This window comes from Tyto alba, unplaced genomic scaffold (assembly GCF_018691265.1).
Source record: "Tyto alba isolate M040663 unplaced genomic scaffold, T.alba_DEE_v4.0 Super-Scaffold_17, whole genome shotgun sequence".
NCBI lineage: Eukaryota > Metazoa > Chordata > Aves > Strigiformes > Tytonidae > Tyto > Tyto alba.
Window position 1 is genome coordinate 14257708 of NW_024881279.1, and position 22596 is coordinate 14280303.

The 22596-nt window shown below is 38.4% G+C and overlaps 2 protein-coding genes across 5 annotated transcripts in view; one reads left to right on the plus strand and one right to left on the minus strand.

Moving 5' to 3' along the window:
• The window catches only part of TTC1 (tetratricopeptide repeat domain 1), a 33159-nt gene extending 13534 nt beyond the window's left edge, over positions 1-19625 (plus strand). For both annotated transcript variants that reach the window (XM_042789931.1, XM_042789930.1), the window contains exons 4-8: positions 856-968; positions 2975-3011; positions 4763-4911; positions 11026-11080; positions 18988-19625. In XM_042789931.1, coding sequence (XP_042645865.1) covers positions 856-968; positions 2975-3011; positions 4763-4911; positions 11026-11080; positions 18988-19121 — 488 coding nt within the window. In that variant the 3' untranslated portion in view covers positions 19122-19625. The remainder of the gene's footprint in view (positions 1-855; positions 969-2974; positions 3012-4762; positions 4912-11025; positions 11081-18987) is intronic.
• The window catches only part of PWWP2A (PWWP domain containing 2A), a 54263-nt gene continuing 40936 nt past the window's right edge, over positions 9270-22596 (minus strand). For 2 of the 3 annotated variants that reach the window (XR_004408946.2, XR_004408945.2), the window contains exon 5: positions 19954-21959. The gene's annotated coding sequence lies outside the window, so the exon portion shown is untranslated. Of the gene's footprint in view, positions 9681-19953; positions 21960-22596 lie in introns of those variants that run through there. The other variant, XR_004408947.2, reaches the window with a different exon arrangement.

The following is a 22596-nucleotide window of genomic DNA, read 5'->3' on the forward strand; positions in this document are numbered from 1 at the left end:
TGCTCAGACCATGAAAGCAGGAAGCCTGTAATGTCGGCTGAATCATCTGAAGTCGTCCGAAGCCTCTTCTTGACAAATTCTTTGGCAGATCTTTTCAGTGTGCCTGTGCCTGCCCAGGTGCTTACTAGTCAGAAATACACAACCTTTTAAGCTCCTAGATGGTCACCAGCTAATGTGCGCAGAAAGAATGGCTCTGCTGTGAGGACAATGCACTTGTCAGGTGGCAGGGCATTGTTCAGAGTCAGTATAGGGCCTTTTCACTCTTGACTCTACTTTTATTAGAAAATTAGTAACTTGGTAATCCTATGTGGTTTACAACTGGTCCTTGCTTTAGACCAGACTTGATGACAGATGACCTTTGGGTGATAATGGGTTTGTGGTGACTGACCTTTAAATCAGTCATTGAAGATAATGTGGCAAATAAAATATCTCCATAGCTGCTTTGAACAGGTATCAGTGCAGTGATGTGTTTCAGCACATGCTTCTTTTCAGGTCAGGGCTACGCTTAATCTAAAGAGATTCTACCTCTAAGGCTGGTTACTCAAATAGAACGAAAAAATTTCAGGGATGAGAATTATATGCACATCATGCTGCACTTGTTACATTAAGCTCAGGACTAATTTTCTACTTTTATAAGGGTGTTGATTTTAAAATAATTGTCATTGATTTATGTACTACTTAGTAATGTACTTTGTCTGAGAGCAGCTACTGATTCTGGTTTAATATTGCATCATATATTGAGAATTGTTTCTGAAGATGTCATAGCCATGTGGTTCACTGACTGTATTGGCATTTGAAATAAATGGTCTATCTTGGGTTTTTGTTTTTGTTTTTTTTTTGCAATTATATTTGCAGACTATGGAGAAGCAGAAGATTCTTACACGAAGGCGCTGCAGATTTGTCCAGCCTGCTTCCAAAAAGATAGGGCTGTTTTATTTTCAAACAGAGCTGCTGCAAAAATGAAACAGGTGAATATTCTTTTTATGTTATGAAACACATATTGATTATGACAAAGGCACTAATTAAGTCATTAGAGGTGCATAAAGGAAGGCAAAGGAATAAAGCTTTTTGCAGGTTTGCTGCTCACTCAGTCTGTCATGCTCCCAGTAGTAATGCTGGTGGGCTTGGTTTTACTGAGGATGAATACAAACCTGAAAGTTGGAATTGGAACAGCTGTTCAAAGTTGCTCTGCTGCATTATTTTTAAAACACTGTTTTTTCTTTCATTCTCTCTATTTTAATGAAATTCAAAGTTCAGGTGGAACAGATGTCTTTAAGCATGTTTAGTGTATGCAGACCATGTATCAGATTGTTTCAAATTGTAGCTAGTTGTAGTATTTTTTCTAAAAGCCTGTATTTTCATATCTTTGTCTTCATTTAATTGGCTCAAATGCTTTGAGGCATAAGCAGGACTTCCTAACTATGGCTTTATTAATTCAGTTAGTCTGCTTCCTTCACGGTTACTATATAGTAAGGCACATTCTGGATAGAATGGCTGAAGCTTTCTTCATATGTTTTCTGTTCCTTGACCAGGGACGCGTGCCCAGGTGTTACCAGAATCACCAATACACTTAGGTAGCATGGGAGGCATAGAACACAACCTGTCTGAACAGAAACTTTCACTTCTTTAGAAAGAGGAGATACTAAGAATTCAGGAGAAATTACTCCTTATTTTTGCCTTTGTTTTTAAGATTAAATTATTATAGAAAAGTCACAGTAACTCCTATCATCAGTTTACTCTTCAGCAAACGGAATTCGCAGTTTTCCTCCAGTATTGCGGCACATGCAGTTCTGTTTAGAAATGTACCTTGCAGCCATATTTAAACATAAATAATTAAATTCTTACTCAGCATAGAGTATTCTTGTTCAGGTATAATTATCTAACTTGCTGTTGGGATACAGAATTGTTTGAGCAGACAAGGAAAAAATGGAATATAAGTCTGTAATAACAGATGCTGGAACCTTTCAAATATGAAAGCTGTAAACTGAGAAACCTCATCATAAGCCAGATGTTAACTATTCATATCACTGGGAAACTAATCCTATAGTCCCCAAAGGAGCCTAAAATGATAAAAGAACTGTGCACAATCTAGTGCATCTCACCAGTATAGATCAGTGAAATCTAACAGACCAATACATTACTCTGAAAATAGATTCCTATTATTAACTTCCCCATTAAGTTTGTTCTTCCATACCTGCTGCACCCATTTGCTTTGCACTACAATAAAAGCTTGTGAGGCATTCTTCTCTGAAACAGCTTCTGTCTTACAGAGGAGACAATAGTTTCTTGGTGCAGAAAGATTACTACTACTTAGATCAACAATACAAGTACAGAACAGCCTGATTTTTTTACTGTTTTTTGTTTTGTAGGCCCTTTTTAGTTTGGATGAAAATAGAATTTCTGTCTCAGATCCTTTGCTTTTTTTTTCTTGATTCATTTTAAGCAGATTGCCTGGCTCTCATCTTCTAACTGTGGTTGTCAGGGTGCACTAAAATCTTGTCCTTACCACTTCTGGAAGTCTCCTGCATTGTCCCTTGTAGGGAAAGCTGTATTAGTGCTAAAGGCAGTATCTGCTTTCCGAATGTCTTAGCTCGTACAGACAAGAATTTATTTGGGACTCTTGGGAACCGTCTATTCCAAACCCTTAATTAATTGACAAAGGTAGAAAAGCTGTAGCTCAGTTAAGCCAAGGCCTGCAGATGTGACTCAGCCTTTTGACTGTAGCTCGCTGCCGGCTGTTCAGTGCAGACCGATTAGCGAGGCAGCCGTGCAATTTGAACACTGGCAGCCTTCACAGAGAGGAAGCTAATCACTGCTAAAGAGCTTTACATCAGAAGCAACAGTATGAAAAGCCTTGATTACACGAACATCCCAGTTCCCTGGAATGCCAGACAAACCTTTTTGCTTGCAATTGTAAATAAGTCACATTTCTTGGGAAACAGTTTAAATTTAATGAAACTGTTTTGTGTTCTAGGACAAGACAGAAGCTGCCCTAAGTGACTGCAGCAAAGGTATGACTTTTTTTTTCCTGTGTGCTGCTCTTGTGCCAGATCTTTCATGCATAAATTATGCCATTTAGTGCCTTACTGCAGAGCTGTAATTTTGGGCATAAGGGTCTTTAAGGAATTTAAAGAAAAGCTGTGATGGAAGACATGTGAATCTAGAATTATTTATATTATTTATTTTCTAAAATGTCTATCAAACTTTTTCTGTTTGCAGTAATTTACTTTCTATTCTCTTGTGCCCAATAAGGCTGTTGTTTGTATTTCTTTTTAATAGGAAAGTCTTTTTATCATGGAAGCTGTTTCCTTACACCTACTATTTTAAACCCACTTCCACCTGCCATTCCTCCCCAAATCTTGGTTTAATCCCAGATTCCAAAGAACTCTGAGGCTTTACAGAATTAAAAGCATTATCAAGTCCCTTTTATGCAAGGCTTTTGCTTTGTCACAAGGGTTTATGCTCTCCCGTTCTTGTCCTGCATAGTTTCCTCTCTGCAACTTCTAGTGAAATCATTTCAGCTGTGCATTGGTTTATTGCTTCCACCCACTCACCCATGCTTGGATTTTTGTTAAACTCCCCATGACAGCTGGGAAAAAAATCCAAATTACCAATCAGAAAACTAATCCAATGGCTGCATGCCAGTACTGCTTGTACAGTAAATATGAGTTTGTACATGCTAAAAGTATTCTTGAAGGTAACAAATTCTAGCTGCCCTTTGTCACTTTGGGGGTTTGCCTTGTTTTGCTGGTGGTGCATTTTGAAAAACACTTCTGCTGATTTTGTAGTGGCTTAAAGGGAATAGGTTTGCTTTGCAGCAGTGAGGCTTAAACCTACCATCGCTTGACACTCCCCAGGGACTTGGCTTACAAACTGCAATGCAACACTTGGAGCACAGCAGAGCAATTCACACTGACCTGCAACTTGCTGACTGTAGCATTGTCTTTGTCCTTCCAGAAGAAATAAGCTAGAATATTTAGTTAGATGAACCTAGATTTAATTGTCCTGAGAACCTTTTCAATGGGTTAGTAATTATAAAAGGGGCAGTCTTTCATAATCCTTCTTTCTGTGATGAAAAATGGATGAAGAAATTATTGAAAAATTACCATTTGCAGGTTATTGTTAAGTTTAACATTCAGTCTTAACTGCATCTGTAAACAGGGTCATGGCTACCAAGGGAATAAGGAGAGGTAAAACTTAAATTCAGACAGTATGCCCCTCTGCTAACCTGTAAGCTAATATAACCATTTGTGGATTCCCAATCCAGTTTTGACTGTTTGATATTAAATTCAGAAGAACATCAGTATTCTCCTGGAGTTTGTCTCAACTTGAGCTAAGATAAGCAGGGAAATGCTTGGTTTCCCTGCTATGTGTATCTTTAGGTATATTTAACTTTAGCTGTAATCTAATAATATACACTTATGAAATATACAAAAGCTGAAAAAATCTTACAGGTTTTTAACATTTCTGAACCATCACATAGAATCTCTGCATATATAGTATTGCAAAATTAAATGTCCATTATAAATCACTTCTATAGGTGATAGATTGTAGACATTAAATGAAATATGATCATTTGCATTAGACTTTCACAGATGTATGCCTCTTCTGAATTGTGACTTAGCTTTTAAACTGTGACTCTGCTTGATTATAAGCTACATTATAAAGATAACTATTAAGAGTTTAATGCACACTTAAGAATCCATTTGAGGGGTATAGAAATGTTTCAAGTAAAATACCGTGCTTTGTTTTTGTTTTCTAGCAGTGGAATTAGATCCTAACTACATTAGAGCTTTGCTGAGAAGAGCAGAACTATATGAAAAAACAGAAAAACTAGATGAAGCTCTGGAAGATTATAAGGCAGTCCTAGAAAAAGATCCATCAGTTCATCAAGCCAGAGAAGCTTGCATGGTAAGCCTTTTTAATATACTTTAGCCTAACTTTAAACCAAGGTCTTTTCTTTCCTATTCTGAATATTCAGTGCTGTTTATGCAAGCAGCTTCATATGCAGTGATGATAACGTTTTTTTTCAAGTCTGAAAGTGCAGTCTTTCTCATCTTATTTTGCATAAAGAAGATTACATGAACTGCCACAACTTCCATGACAAATCTCGGGTCCATAAAACAGTCCTCTTTTTGCCTTTCTAAAATGAGTGAAAGTAAACATGTGTTCTGAGCTGTAAGCATCTAATTACATGTTTAGCTGTTGAATAGCATGTGGGTACACACACGCACACACTTCATTCTAGTTTTTCTGATTGAGGCTGTTAATTATATTTATTCATGTGCCAGAGAAGGTTGCCTGAACCACTGCTGCATTTTAGTAGCCATCATTTCGATACAGATCTGCAGTTTGGAGATCAGAATACAAGCACCGCGTAATACAGTTCTTGCTAGCTGTTTAATTAGTGAGAGTCTGTTTTTCTTTCAGTAGGATTATTTTTCTGATTGGTAAATTTTCAGTTGAATGCCTTTATGGCATAATTATAAAATAATTACCTTTTTTGATGACTTGATGATGTAACTTTGAGAATGACAGGATTCTATCAGCCTGCATCTATGTTTGGATCTACTTTAAAATATTGATATTTTTGCTTCTTGGTTTAGCTGTTTTCTGTTCTTGTTCTTTCTTATGCCTTGTGTGTGTATTGGCCACTTTGAGTTATTTTAGTAATAGTGACTGAAGTCTGCTGATAATCTTCAAAAACAGCCTGTCACTTGAAGAATAAGGCACCTTGTTGCAAACAGCACACTCTCCTGATTCAGTTACTTTCTTCATTCTAAAAAAAAAAAAATTCTGCATTTTAGTACTGTGTTTCAATGTCTACTTCATCACTTTCAATCAAATTACAAATACTTCAGGATTAAACATTTCTTGCAGAATCTTTGCCATATCTCTGTAAGTGTAAGGAAATGTTTTAAAAGCTTCCTTGGCCTTTAGGATGTGTCAGCTTGGATAAAAAAAGATAAACCCCTAGCACTTCCTGAAATCCCAATCTAACATGTAAATAATCCCTAATCAATAGGGATTTAAAGTCGCTGCCACAACCTGCTGATTTGAGGTTTTAAGTAACTCTTTGTGTAAAATACCAGCACAAAGTGATTTTTTTAGTGATACTTAGTGTGTTAATACTCACTGTGGAAAATAACTGTGGATTTGACAAGTTCAGAGAGTCTTTTCTCAGGAGTAGCAAGAAGGCAAATTTATTTTGTGCAGAAATCTCCTCTTACAGGCTGCTTGCTGCTCTTATTTTTGAAAAGAGGTTATGAAGGCTATGTTGAAAGGACAAATGTGGTAGAGATGTAGCCAGACAGCCTGTGGTTTTGAAGAAACAAGTGCTAATGAAAGGTAGCCACTATAAAAAGTACAGTGGTGGTCACTTTGATAAAAAGTGGGAGATTTAGGTCATGGTAGGTGAATGGTTTGCAAGCACCAGAGAGCCTGGAAAGAGCTGACCATTTTCTGCAGGAAAAACAACAGCTGAACTATTCTTTGCTTCCATTTTAAGGTACATGGGTGCAATGTTAAAACATAATTCTTAGTTGCGCACACAAATCCATGTGCCAATACTTGACTTTAGTTAAATTTTCAAAGGGCATCATTATTTTAGTTCACCTTCATATCAGTGAACCTGCAACATATTCTGCCCCATAAAGAAAAAAAAAAAAATCATTTGCTTTATCTGCAAAATTATTTCTAAAACCGCTTTGAATATGTCAATGCAGAAAAGTTTTTGAAAGGCTTAGTTTTAATTGGTTTAATTCTCCATTTGGGAAAATAAATCATTAGCAGTGATTTCCCCTCCCCGCTTTTCCCCATACTATGGTGCTGTAAGTGACAGATTAGAAACTGCTTTTACAGCGTATTAAACAAGAAGCCTTGCCTGAAATTACTTCCTTTGGGACTGGATCAGTTGCACTGATGGCAGAAAAATATTCGGCTTAACTGTGTAACTCCTGTTAGTGGTAAGGGTATGGTTTCACAAAACAGCTAAACTGATCTACTAACTACCTGCTGCTTATAAAGCTGTCCAGTTGCTTTCCTTGTGCTGGCGCTGGTGCTGGCTCATGTCTGACCCTCGGGGATGGCTGGTTCTATATATGAGTCTGGCAGACAACAAACTCTGCTAAAGGGAAAAACAGCAACAAGCCAGCAAAAAAAGCCAGCAACCAGACAGCCCCAAAGTAAATACTTCTATATTGCCTTGGCTTTTTGCAGCCAGACAAGTCCTACTGCAAATGCTCATGAGAAGGAAAGACGACGTGGTCAAGGCAGTGCAGGATTTGGGGCCATTCCTTTCGGCAGCACCCACCGACAAGGTCACTTGTGAAACAATCCCCTGATGCTTGTTGCATGAATCTGGTTGAGAGCAGGCGAGCACTTTATCACCTAGCTCTTGGCAATGGCTTGACAAATGACAAGCTTGTCAAACATCATTACTGCATGGGTAGTGCATGTGATGGGTCCATCACAGCCTAGAAAAGAGTATTTGTGTCGGCCTTGTTCATAGTCTCCTAGCTGAGACTATGGCTTATTTGATCTAGGAATTCAGCCAAGGAGTCTGCTGACGTTTCTAAAGGAAACCATGGGGTTTAATTTCTGTAGCTTTTAGTCTTTTAGCATTAGACTAACTCTAGAGTGAGGCCTAGTGTAATCTAGCTCATTACTTGGTAAAACAGTATTAGTGTATAAGGAGTGCATTTTAGCAGCTCATCACACAAAGAACAACTGTGAAGATCAGACAGACTGTTATGAACCACCAGTGAGGACTCCACAGATTAAGACTTGGGAACACTGTCAGTAGTTGGTAGAAGATGTAAGGAGTTTAAAATACATATATTTTGGCTGATTGGAACCCCCTGAAAGTATAGATACTGTCCCTTATACCTCTTGGAAGACCCCTATTTTCTTTCAGTGAGTGTATCTCTAATAATCTCACCAAAGAGCCCTTGCTCAGTAACCAGGGGAGCTTTGGGCTAGAGGAAAATCATAAACAGTTCTGCTGTTCTTCCTGGCCATCTTTCAGGAATGTTTCAGAAAGATCAGTAATTTATTCTTAATTTTTGTAGCTGGGAAATACAGAAGTTGACTGTTACATATACCTTCTGCTCCTTGACCTCATTTTATTAGGCAGAGGCTTTAGGCTCACATGTGGTGCAGAACACTTTGTACAAAATGCCCTCAATTTACACAGCAGTGGGATCTAGGACATTCTGCCCTGAGTTGATAGTGTTCTTTGTCAAGTTTCAGAGTCGAACCAATCTTTTGAGACTGAAGCTTAAAATTCCCCTTTTGAAAAATTAAGGAAGTTTTATACTTTTTAAAATATTCATAATAAATCTCTAAATTCCATAATCAAAAACCAATTCCAGCTGTAACACTGACTCCACATATGTGGTTTACATATCTAACATATAGGAGACTAAGAAGCTTTGCCTTATTTTAAGGTAAAGTGCATTGTTCCTTGCAGAAATATTACAGCAATCTTCCCCCCTCACTGGTAATGAAAATGGTGCATCAAGAGAATCTGAAAATTAGTTTCATTCACTGTTAGAACAAATCTTTCTCCTTCCTGTACACAGAAAATATTTCACATACTGCTTTGGGGAATGTCATAAACTTGTTAAATGACAGTATAAAAATATTAAATACACAGTAGTTCTTTGCTTTGATTCCTGATTTGGTAGCTGCTCTAAAATTTCAGTACTGTTTATATTTCAGGAGTACAGTGATAGTGTTTGATTTAAATCCTAGTGTCACACACTTTAGTTACTTTTGACATCTTCAATGCCAGATTAAACTGTTTGAAATTATAGTGGGTTTCGATCAAATAATCCCTACTGATGCTTTCCCAGAAAGTGTTTAATTATATGGTATCAGTCTTTAGGTTTTGTTTTTAGCAGGTGTGGAACAGCGTTGTGTGAATTTTAGCTTCAGCACAGTTTTTGAGGGATTGGCAGACCAGATAAACTTAGGTACCAAAAGAAGCTGTACTTTAAGTATCATAGACACCAGCTAAACAGCTGTCCTTACAGACAACTTTCTATAGATAAGTAACCTTGCACAGACATTTCTGGAGTGAGAAATGCTGAGTCTTTGGAATCGTATTATTCAGGCAAATAAAACATGGAGTATGTATTTCAGATCAAGGATTTGTGTCTTCATTTCCTGCTAAAGACTAATAACCAAATGTGAGACACATGCTGTATATGCCAAACTCATCCAAGATATAGCAAATCTCACAGCCACAATGCAAACTGAATTTAGAGCCTGGGGATATCCACACATGTTTTCATGCAGGCAGCTTAGGTCCAGACCTGCACCCAACTTAATAAGCCCCTCTGGGTCAGCAGGAGTCAGATGAGGTCTGCCTGGGCTAATTAGATCTGGCTCACTCGTGGTGATGCTGGACCTGGGCTGGTTTCAAGCTTAGCCATCCACGTATATCTGCATTCTAATCCTTAGGACTCGTTCTTCTGGTGTTTTTCTGGGGTGTACCATGTCTCTTCCCCATCACCATAGAAAATGAACTGTATTTGCCTGTGTTCACCGGCATATCCTGCATTGAAGAAGAAAGGAATATCCAGGCAGCTTTGTCAATGGGCTTTTTCTTGAGGTGGACATCTTATTTTGCTGTGGCAATGATATCAGGATGACAAACTTATCCATGATGACTGGAGCTGTAAATGACAGGAAGGAACAAGATTAGGAAATGAATTCTTTAACTATGTTGAGAAGCCAGTTATCACAAGGGAAGTGTATCAGGAGTGAATTCCACACCTGTTACCACAGTCTGCAACTGTAATTAAGTTACCACGCCATTACAGTAGATCTGTCTTACTTGCTATGACCTCCACAAGAGGAGACAGCATGGCTATGCATATAATTGCATGCTGAACTGCCAGAATTATACAATAATAAGCATTGTATAAAAGCTTGAAATAGCACTTCTGAAAAATCTGAAAAAAGATGTCTAAAAAGTGACTGTCATTCATAATATATTTTGTTTTAATGTTGTATTTAACTGATGTATAGAGAATGCAAAATTTAAATGATGCAATGGTAAACGTAGTTGTAGTGAATATAAAGTTCTATTAAAAATAATCATTACAATCATATAGCAAAACACCAGTGCTGTGTAAGGATGGAAGATGAGTCACAGCTGCTCCAAGCTTAAATGGGGATCTCAAATCATTAGGAATGCACAGACCATGCAGTTACGTAATGCTCCTTAGAAACATGTAAGTTTGCTTGTGATGGTGCAACAGATTTTAACACTGCTGCAAGTTCTGAAAAGGGAAAAAGCACGCTAATGAACTGTTACTTGGACTAGTACCTCGCGCAGGATGAATTGTTGGAGTTCCTTCCCCGTGATGAACTGTCAAATCAAGGCCCTTATTTATAATACCTTCTCCTCTGAGAACTATGCTATATATTGTGTAATAAGATGCTGCTCATTAAACTATGTCCTGAAGTTCACAGACAGTTAATTCAGTGATCTTCTGATTAAAGTATTTGTATTTAGAAGATCTTCATGTTTTCACAGTGTGGATTTCCCTGAAGTGTGATACCACTGAGAACTGACTATGGATATTTTCCTCATTACACCTGTGTTTATGTTCAGAAGTCAAATTCTGTGCTTGCTTAGTTCCTCTAGCCTCTCTTACCAAATTTAAAGTGTGTAATAAAGGAAATAGGGCTAAAATATACTTTAATTGTAAGTCTCTTAAATTCCATAACCTTTTCAGTTAAAATTCCAAGCAAACAGATCAGATCTGATTTTCAGCAGTAAAAATATATGGCTATGAAACCTGCACTTACAAGTTACAACTTACTATTTATGTGAACTGATGTCATAAGACGAATTATAGGTGTCCAAAATAAGATGAAATTGTGGTTTGACATAAGGATACCGTTTAAGCCATAAACAATGTATGCTGGCTATGTGTATGAAAATTCCATTAGCTTAACCTACAGTATTATTGAAAGCATGGGTCTGATCCCAATTTTTAACTCTCTCCACAGCGATTACCTAGACAAATTGAAGAGCGGAATGAAAAAGTAAAGAAAGAAATGTTAGGTAAGTAGTGTGTACATCTAACTTGCATAATTATCTTTGTCGTCTACTAGAAAAATTAAAAATGCATGAGTAAAATCTCTTGTATAAAATTTAAAGGAGGTAAATCTTAAAGGAAATACTTGTTCTGTGTTTAAAAAAACCTCCTAATTTCTTCATAGTTCTCTATTACTTGGTTTTATCTCCAGTAAGTCCCAGCCAAATTCTCCCATACAGAAAAGGCTATCAGTTAAATTTAGGAAGAATACTCAAGACCTTCTAAAACAATTTAATATTGATGCGTGTAAAAGCAGGGGAAAATGGTTTGAAACAGACCACCTGCTCTGCCCTTTCTCTCTGCAAGTAAACCTTCAAAGGAAACATTCCTATGAAAGGGATAAAGCAGGGTTTTCACTAAACCTTTATGTAAAAGAAGTCAACCAGCTGTAATAACTGAGCATGTTTGATCCTGTGTCTGAAGAAATAAATTTGGTTCTTTTTGTAGCAGTTCCAACCTAGAGACCTCCAAGTCTTCATGTTGTAGTATTTCAGTTGTGTGTGTTTGGTGGCTGAATTAGACCTCTACCTAGTGTTGCAAACAGGCATCCGGCCTTGCCAGGAGTGGAATTAGATTTTCTAACCTGCATAGCTCATTGCCTCTTGAATTTTTACAATTCTATAACAAAGGATACTATTGACCTACTTGTTTGTAGAAAAGATAATTTAATTACTATAACTGATTTGAACATATGTGCCCCCATCATCATGTATGGTATTGATTGGGTAATATCTTAATTGGATTGATGTATTTCAAAAGGATAACTACTTAAATAAGATTGCCCAAGCAAGATCAGTTTTCATATGTAGCATTACATATAAAGCACTTCCTTGTGCCACTCAGTGTTGTTAAACAAACAGTTTGGGGGGGAACCTCCTGCCCAAAAAAAAAGATTGCTGTCAACATTGTCTACTCCCTCCTAGTTAACAGGGTTTGTTAATTCTTGTAGGTTCAGATGCTACATAAGCCAATGTGACTGTTCTGGTGTTTTTTAAAATGAGTTTTTATATAATCTTTTCATTTGTACTGTTTAGAAAATCCACACAAAAGAGCAAGGACAAATGACAGTACAAGATAAAGAGAAAATAACTGTACCTAACCTATTTCAGAAACAGCTTTCAATAGTTACCTGTTTACTCATTTGAGGTGTGACAAGTAGTTGATGAAATGCTATTTTCAGATGAGTAGGCTCTGAGGGTTTGGGATGGGAAAGGGGAAGACAGTGTTTTTCTATTCTGTAGAGAATTGGGTCAAATAAACCCAATCTGTCTTGCATACTGTAACACTAATTCTTAAAATATTTGGGAAGGAAAGGCTGTTTCAAGGGATTATGCTGAAGATTATATTTTTCTTTATTTTTTTTTCTTGTTGTGTAGGGAGTTTCATTTGCTCTTGCTTTTTACCTGTTTTGACCTAGTAAAGTTGCGATGAGGCTTTCTAGATCTTTACATCATTAGATTCTGTTTCTACCATTGTACTTAGAAAAAGCCATAAATAAAGAAGGTTAAGTGTGACAGTGCTATAAATAAATGACCAATGCAGAAAATCTCCAGAAGGATCATGCCCATTTGTAGGATGAGAGATGGGTTTCAACACAAAGTAATATGTAAACAATTCGTGATCTTTTTTTTGAACTGTTTTTTTTTTTTTTTGAATTGTTACCAGTGTATAAAGAGCCTCACTAAACACAAGGCACTATACTGAAACAATAAATTTGTCTTTATAAACTGTCATTACAAACCTAGTTCTATACTGCTAATTTGTGTCTAGACTTCAGACTAGATGTGATCTTTTTTTAAAAATGTTAATCCAGTGGCAGTTAGGACTTTGGAACTGAACTGGTCTTTTGGCAACCAATTCAGGCCATTTATATTGGGATTCTTGAAAAAGGAATCCCTTCTCAATGATGTTACGAACATGCATGGAGATTCCTGGCTGTTTAAACCAGTAAACATCAGTGTAAACCAGACTAAGTGTGGGGTAGTATAACCTTTGCATGTGACAGAATTCCTATAAATTGTCACAGGTATCATTAAAATTATATGGTGTCACTTGAGCAGGTGATTCTTAGCACTGCTTGTGATCACAAGTGTAACACAAATTGAGGATTTTTTTCTGTAATATATTCTCTTAATAGAACACTTGAAATTAAGTTAAGAATATGGGCAGTAACCAGACTATTTTTTTTTTAAGTGTTATAAAATTTCCTGTATCTTGTCAGTAAGAGAGATGGCAGTGATGTCACAGATCCAACAATGGAGTCCTGGGAAGGAAATACTTCCCAAGGTTTACAAAATGCCGCTGTTCTGTCTGAGGTCAAGGAAAAACCCTTACAATTGAAGAAGGGGGTTTAGGTAGGAGTTCTGGAAGGAGTGAAAGAAGACAAACTTGATATAGTATGGTGGTTAAGAGATTTCTTTGGATTGTTTTTGTTGTACAATGTATTCGTTTTAAGTTGTTTCAGCTTTTTTTTTTTTTTTCCAAGAACTTGGTTAATGTATTTACTAACTGGGTACTGTGTCAGAATAAACTTGTGGTAATCTGTTAGGAGATTATATGTTAAACAGTGCCAGGTGTGCAAGGATTCATTCTTGCCTGTGAGAACAGGGGAGTCAGCTCAAGTGTCTGGATTGTACCTCAGATTTTTTGGTTCCAGAAGAACAAGTCAGATGCATTGTGATAGTTCCAGGCTAGATCTGGTCCAGAAGCACTGACACTAAACTTAATCACCAACAAAATCTTCAGAAAGAATGTCACAGTTCATGCTTTTTGACTCCTTTGGAGTTTGGATATTGAATTGAATTCTCATCTTAGTCAATGAATTAGCCAGTAATGTTGTTTTTCTAGGCCTTTATTCTTTCAACTAAAACGAAGTCCTGGTATACCCAACTAACTAACACTGTCATGAAAACTGGGGCTGTGTACAAACAAACCAAAATAAATGGAGCATGTCTTCCTCCTTCCCCAAGTGTGTTTCCTGTTTTCCAGTGCTACAGCTCATTACCACATAGTTTGTCAGAAGCTGAAACCACTTCTTAAGTGATTGTGTGTAAATAAATCAGAGTACACATTCTTGGTTGGATTTTTCTTCCGGACTACCTAACTATGAATTCTTGTGTGCAAGTGGTACTGCATGTGATTTGATTAAGTTGATGTCACTAGAAAAAGCACGCTTTGTTGCCAAACCAAGTCCATTTCTGCTATGTGCTTTGCAAGGGTCTATCTTTTCCAACGCTGACATTTGTATTTAAATTATTTTCATATTTTCCATTCAGCCTTTGTAGGTTAGTTTTGCCACTTGCCATTGAAGTTTGCTCAGTATGAACTAAATTCTGAGTTTCACGTTAATGAAAGCTTAACTTAGAGCACACTTTGAAAATAGTTTTTAAATCCATGTGGCTCTTTCCCTTTGTGCTTTAATAACATGAGCATCTTCTGTCCTAGCAATTGCCCAGGATGTGAACATATACTGACCATTTTCTGTGTTCTTTTTTATTTCTCTTCTGACTTTAAAGCCAAAGATTTCCAGCTATTGTGCAACAAGCTAGCCTTGTTTAGAGAAACTATAATTATTGTGATAACTAGGACCAGCTCCTTTGGGGAGAGGGTGTGAGAAGAGGGGAAGTTTGGAATAGTTTTAGCAACATTTACTATCTTGAGGACTGTGACAATATAGTTTTCATCATGCCTACAGTGGAGCCAAGTATATTAGGTATTAAAAAATGGGATGGAATATATGCTAGTCTTTATAACCCATCTTATACACACAGAGTTCATCAAAACTAATTAAAAACTATTGGGACTTTCAGCTTAAGTTAAAAATGAGTGCATTCCAGAAAATAGTGAAAGGTACTTGGTTATCTGTATGATTAATGGGAAGGCCTATTGGAGCATATCACCTGGGCCTTTTGTGCCCATAAGAGATTTTTCCAGGTACTTGAGATCAGCAAAGATATTTAGTAGGCTTAATGCCTAAAGAACGAATTTGTTGGGTTTTTTTATACTGAAGGGTATGTTGTACTTGCAACTAAGCTGCTAAACCTCAATACTCTATGTAGGGAGGTCACTTTAAATAGTTCAAACACGAGCCAATATATAGTTACTTTTAATTCCGTCCTCACCATTTAGGGAAGGGAAAAGGATTTGCCCTTGCTCTTTTAATTGCTTAAGAAATCTTGTTGGCAATACAGAAAGTTATACAGAGATGAGACCTCATCAGAAAACTTGTCTTTTATCCAAAAAAATTCTTAACACAGACAATATCTAGCTTTTTAACTTCCAAACTCCACATTAACACTAGCAACTGTACTAGGATTATTGCCAGAAAGACTGAATAACAATTAATTTTGGCTGTTACATCTTAATGTAAATTACGAGAAACCTTTTTGTGCATCTGCCTTTTGCAGCAGGGTATTACGTTGCAGTTTAGGTGAGTAATGAATCACAGACTTCTGAGCCCTAAATTGATTTTACTAGTTAGTTTTCTTGTTAACCTCTAAAATATTGCTTTGCTGAAGAAAGTTAACATGCTGGAGTTCCAGTGGAAAGTAGACATAGGCTCCCTAAAATGTATAAAGAACAAGATCTATGAAAATACAGTCTCAGAGAGGAGAACGTGACCCTGCTTGGGGACAAGTGAGTGTTTGACTGCTGAGAACTCTTTGCAGCTGAGTCACAGCTCCACATGCCTTTTTCCTTCCTTCAAGCACAGTCTCTGTTTTAAGAGAGCTTTTCTTTGGGGAGAGGGGGAGGTTGGACTTAACTACAGATCTTAATTTAGGGATAAAAGGAGAGTGGGGGAGGAGGAAATAGTGCTTCCCTACAATGATGGGTTTATGTGTGCCAAGACAGCAGGAGCAGTTCTTTGGGCTTGAGTTCCCGGAAAAGGCAAGGCTTTCTTCTGCTTCATTAACAATTTATTAAATGTGGCTGCACCAAAAGGCATTGCTGTATGTAGATTTAAGTGACAGAACAAGATGGTGACCTATGACCGTATTGTTTTAATTATTCAATCCCAGTGAGATGAAGAATAAAGACTGTATGATATATTTAATACTTTAGCTTCTCCCAAAGAGCTGGCCTAGGTACAAGCAAGAATACCAAGGCAGTTCTGTGTTTATTGGCTCTAGTATGACCGGAAAAGAGCCATCATACTAACTCCCATTAGAAAAAACCTTTCACAGTTTCCTGAAACAGGCAAACTCGTCTGCCTGCTCCTGAGGCAGCTGCAGCGCCCAGATAACTTGTGAGCTGTTCACAACTGGCTCTAGCTATGCCAGACTATGCCAGGATTCTTCCACCAGTAGACAAAGATAGTTCTCACCCCACACCTGAAGCTAAGCAATGACCAAATGTTTGTCTAGAAGTACAATAGCAACTATTCATCCCAGTCATAGAGATCCTATGAACAACTTTATAGTTTTATAACCACAATGCTTTTAGGATGCAGTATCAAATTATGAACTTAATAGTTAGCTTAAATAGGGTGTAGCTTAAAAGAACCCCCCCACCACCACCAGTACAAAGAAGCTAATCCTAGCTGAGCCACTCACTGGAATGACTTTGGCAGATCACTCAATCACCTCATCTGTTAATCCACACAGAAAAAAAATCAAATTGAAGAAAAATTCTGTCTCACCAACTAGCTGCTGTTGTGAGCAAAGGTTGTCGTCTTTTTCACTGTAAGGCCATGGAGTTTCCATGTTGACTCTCAAAGACAAATCTCGCTTTAAAATAATGACACCAATCTCCGATAGATACCCAGTTGTGAACCTGCGCTTTGGTGAAGATTACTTTGGCACATTTAGGAGTACCAGAGTAATGCTGTTGGCTTCTTTATGTGGGACATATTCTAAGTTGTTCCTTAGAATAAAATTTTACATTTTTCCCCAGCTATTGTTTCTTTTTGTATTTTCTGCGAATGTGTTCAAATAAGCTCCCCCTATTGCGATTCAATTTTGGAAATGTGATTGCAAAAATAACATATTTTGGTTTAGGGTGTTGGTGTTTAACCTGTCTTGAATTCAGACTTGGATATGATTTTTGTTTTGAGCATGGTCACAGGCCTGCAGTGTCATGCAAGGCAAATCTCTTGATCTGTTTGAACGCCATTCATGCAACATAAATTGTCTCTTTCTGTAAAGAGCTTACGTAGGGCTTTGCTCCTTATGTTTCTGTACTACTTTATCACTGCTGTGAAGTTACGGCTTCAGCATGGCTTAGCAACAAAGCCTCAACTACATTCTGGCTGGTGCGTTGTAGTGAGGAAACTTACTTAATAGCAGCAGTGAGGATTGCACTGCTGGGCAGAAACAGGATTTTCAAACAAACAAAAGAATTCAGGAAAAGCAAACAAACTGAATGATAGGTGTTCATATGACTTTGCAGCTAGATTCTACTATGTTAGTTTAGAAATAGAAACAGGTGGAGATGACTGGAATAACAGAAGTTTCCCATGACTCAAGATGGCTTGCTGAAAGCACACACGTGCAAGTAGGAATAGGTGTGGCATTTGCATATTTTAGTTACGTGATTGTGACCACTTGCTCAGCTGGATTTCCTGTGTGCCGGCTATTGTTGTCCCTTTTCCCCCACCATGTGCACGCACAAAACTCTCAGCAAAACAAAATCCATTGCCTTGAAGAATCCAGTAAAAGTAGAAGGCTTTCTGAACGGTGGTGTGTAGCCTGTGGATGCAAACCTAGGGTAGGCTTCAACTTGTCTAAACTTCTGTTTGTTCTTTGGGAAATTCATCTACAATTCTACATTGAAGCCAGGAGGAAAATAATGTTTTTCTTGGAAAACTGACCGTCTTCTTCCTTTGTCTTGTCATGCCAGGGACTCAGTTAGCTTGTGTTTAGCCAACACTGAAGTTATTACCTCTGCTTCTTGTTTATCTATTCTGTCATCTCAATATAGATATGATTTTTTAAAAAGAATGTCCTTTTGTTGCCCTTCCCCTTTTATAGGTGGTAGCAAGATTCATTTTCTAGAGTCAGAAATCATGTATGATGTATATTGATAGTAGCCTTTGGATTTTATTAACTGTTATGCCCTACGTATATTTAACAATGCTTGTTAAATAGTAGTTGTTTAGAGCTTTTAGCAGTGATAAGTTAGTCCTGGAGAACTGTAGTTTCGAAGTGAGTTAATGATGTCATGTGACATGACATCATGCTGTGGTTTTTTGCAGGCAAAATGGCTGTAAAGTTGTATGCTTCAGATGGAACTGATAATTTGCAGGCGCAAACATAGTTGCAAGGATGAATTTGTTTTATTTTTCTTTATACCAATATACAGATTTATAAAAGGATTCTTAATAATTACAAGTGAGCAGTTTGAACACTGGCTTCCATTGTGTCTTCTGGTAGTTGAGGAGACTGACGGATGTTCTTGATTGTTTATAGGACTGTAGCTGCATCCAAAATGACCAGAACTGAAACTTTTGTGTTAGCTGCCAACATTCAGTTTTCTATCAGAGTTACGTTCAAGCATAAGTATAGGGGAGACCAGTGTTTTGTTGTGAGCTGTTAATACTTGTGCTTCAAGAGCTTATAACTGAGGAAATAGCGATAACCACGCAGCCAGGACTGTCTGCACCCCCTGGCTCTGCATCAGGGCTGCCTGGCAAGCTGTTCCGAGCCAGCATGGTGATCAGTTTTCAACCCCAAAGCTGACAGTAACTACGTCACAACTAGGATTTTTTAAATTCATGTTAAGAGCCTAAATATTCAACAACCTGCAGAGATTTCCATAGCATTTACATTAAATTAGTAGATAAGTTAGTAGAGCTGGACTGTGTAGTTGGGCATAATTCAATGGGAGTTTCCCCTCTGCTCAATACTTAACGTGTTATCTCTCCTTTTCATTGCAGGCAAACTGAAGGATTTGGGAAATTTGGTTCTCCGCCCCTTTGGCCTGTCAACAGAAAATTTCCAGATAAAACAGGATTCATCAACTGGTTCATACTCCATCAATTTTGTTCAAAATCCAAACAACAATAGATAACATGAATTCAATCTAGTTCTGCTGGTTTTCAGGCTTTCTGATCGTGTACTTGCACGTACCAATCAAAGGATTCAGCAAACATTCTTCATGCTCCCCAAGTGAAGATAAGACTCGAGCATATTCATTTCCCTGCTTGTGACATTATTTACAATGTGGATGTAGAGCAAGTCATTTGACTTCTCTTAGTGCTATGTCCAGTGTGTGATTTATTACTTTTTTAAATTTTTTTTTCTTCCCTTGCAGTGTTTGGCTTATCCAAGTCAGGTTCATTATTTTGGCCCATTCAATGCTGGCACCAAAATTCTGTCAAGCGATGCAGTTGAATCAAAATGCTCACGCACCTGTAGCCAAGAACAAAGCCTAATTGTGTCTTGGGGAATTAATGAATCTAGCAGAAGCACTTCTCCACACTCAGCAGGTGGATATGACTGCCAGCATGCATGGAAGCAAGCCAACTTCTGTGGAATAATTTTTCTTTGTAATAAAGGCTTGGTATTTCTGGTGGTTTGGTTTGTGAAGTTCTTGCCTTATTTGAGTCCTTCCCATGGTGGTAGTGTTGTTAAAAGTGCTTATAGCCACCCACAAATAACATACTTGCAAGACATTCATTTGAAGCATGTATTTTTTTTCTAACAAGGGCATGTAGAGATAGGATGAGGGGTAATGGTTTGAAACTGAAAGAGGGCAGATTTAGATTATATGTAAAGAAGAAATTCTTCCCTGTGCGGGGGGTGAGGCCCTGGCCCAGGGTGCCCAGAGCAGCTGTGGCTGCCCCCTCCCTGGAAGGGTTCAAGGCCAGGTTGGACGGGGCTGGGAGCCCCCTGGGCTGGGGGAAGGGGCCCTGCCCGGGGCAGGGGAGTGGGACTAGATGGGCTTATGGTCCCTTCCAACCCATTCTGTGATTCTAGGATTTCTTTTGTATTGCGTGTAGCGATATCAATTAATTAACCCCAGGCCACCCATACACCACAGTTTGTTTACTTTTTATTAATTTTTCTGAAGCCAAACAAGGAAATTTTGTGCCTATATCTATCTATACACACACACTTTGTAATGATACCATAAAATCAGCTAAATTTTCTTGTGTGAGATTCATTCATATTAGAGATAGTCATAATGGCAAACAAATCAGTGATGTTAAAGTTGCTTCTAAAAGATCTTCACAGATCTTGAAGACTCAAGTATCTAGATAGGTGCTGTTGAAGTAGTTCATTCAGATTTTGGGGAAGAGGTATCTTTTGTAATTATTACTTGCTGGTTTTTATATTGATGCTGAAATGTTTACATAGGAGGCAAATTTTCAGTTGTCTCCATGCAGATTTCAATATATGGTTTAATTAAATAATTAGTGGTGGCTGTTGGCTATGGGTTGTCATCTTGAATTTATTTCCAGAAGTCTCTTTGTGCGTACTTAAGGACTGAAATTACAGAGCTCCAGTCTTTACACGAGTATGCCTGAAAAGAATAGTCTCTCAAGCTAAAGTGTTCTTGGTGCTTTATTTTCACTTGTCTCTGCAGCTGTGGAGGGTTTTTTGATTGTTGTTTAACTCCGTTCTGCTACATTTTTAGTTTTGAATTTGTGGTTACCTGTTTGTTTGTAAACTATCTCAAGTCTGCAGTGAGTATGTATTAAATTTATGGGAATTAAAATGTCGTGTCAGAGGAAGAGTGAAGCCCTAGTTCAGAGTGAGGCCTGCACAGCTTTTAACATCTTCTGCATAATTAAAATGTCACTTAAGAAAATAACATCAAACAGCCTCTAGGATTTCCATGTGCTGAAACTGTAACTATGCCATGCTTTAGTGGAATAAAGTTTCTAATGTGCAAGGCTGAATTTCCTTTACTGTTAAAGTTTGGGCAAAGGGGTAGACACCTACCCACTGTGGATGGGAGGTTTTAAAGGAAGATTTTTCTCCCCCAGTGCTGGAGAGGGGTTTGCCAGCCGGAGGCATGGGGGCAGAGGGCTGAGCTTGCCCAGGCCGTGGGGGGGGGAGTGTGCTGGAAGAAAAGTGCTGCCACCCGAGAGGCTGTGCAGGTCCAGCTAGGCTGAACAACCACTCTGCTTTCTGAACTGAGCTCTTCACATGCAGGGAAGGCTTACAGGGTTGGGCAGAGTGTTGGGACTAACAAATGCTAATAATCTTTCCTGAACCTCGGACGGCTGCGGAGCAAAGGCTGGCTGAGCTGCTGCCGAGGCAGCGCTGGGCTGAAGCTCCTAAACTCAGGTTGTGCCCCAGCTGAGGCACTGGGGTACAGCGCAACGGCGTTTCCCTGGGGCTCCCAGGTCAGCGCGGGCTGGGCCGGGGTGTCAGTTCTTGCTGTGGCAGAACACTCCGTGCCACCCGGAGTGGGAAAGGAGGCTGGCCCCTGACTGTAGCTCACTTTCCCCAGGGGCTGAAGGGTGGGGAAAGGAGTTCACAGGGGCTCTTGTCTCATTTACCGCCATCGACACTAGTCCTGCATCACTGAAGGTGCAGCAGACTGGGTCTGGGCCCTGGGTTTCACTCGGCTGCAACATATATACACACACCCTCAGAGCGTACAAAAATGGAACCACTTTGAAAGTACTATGGAGGCTTCAAATTTTCTACGTATTTTTGTTATGACCAATTGATTGCTATCTTGATACACACACACAGTGTGTGTGTCTCTGTTAGTTACCACCGTATGGCTGTTGTGCAAAGTTGCAAGCAGTGGCTTTTAGCAACGTGCTGCTTGTCTTACAAATGAGTGCAGTGAGAATTTTTTTTTCCCTTCCATTCTGTTCCTGCTTCACATCTTTAAACAGCTGGAGGGCTGCAAATATGCCTTCTTGGGGTGGAGGCTGGTCAACTTATTCTGGAAAATAAAAGCACAACAAAACTTCTGAAATTACTACCTGCTGTGCAAATGCAACATCAAATAAGTGTGCAACTTCCCTGCTGGATGCCTGATGCATACCTATAGTTTTAAAATGAAGGGAGGAACAAATGAAGCTGAAGGATTGCAGCTGATTTGCTTCCACCCTTGTTTTTGTAATTTAATTGCATTGTGTGAAAGAGGCAGGTTAGTGTCACTGGAAATTGGGGACACCATTACTGAGGATTCAAATCTATAGGTCAGTGCCACTCTCCAGCTAAACCAGAAACCTCTGAAATGTGTTATCTGCCATTAGAGCAAGTTCTCCTCTAGGTAAAATTCCAATTAATTGCCTGAAAGAAGTCCTTTTGCATTGTCCAAATCCTGAACAATTACACTTACTTTGCTTTTTATTTTTAGGGGATTTTTTTTTTTAATGTCATCACAGCTGCCACCAGAAAGGTAATTGGTACTTCCTCCTGGTGTAATTGGCCACAATTCCAGCACAGTGCCAGGATGTTTTGAGTCACACATGTTGGGCTTACAACCTCTAATAGGAAAAAAATGTTTTATGAAACATAATCTTTTAAATATATAAGTGCTCTTAAACCAACAAGTTCCTTGATAATTTGTTCCA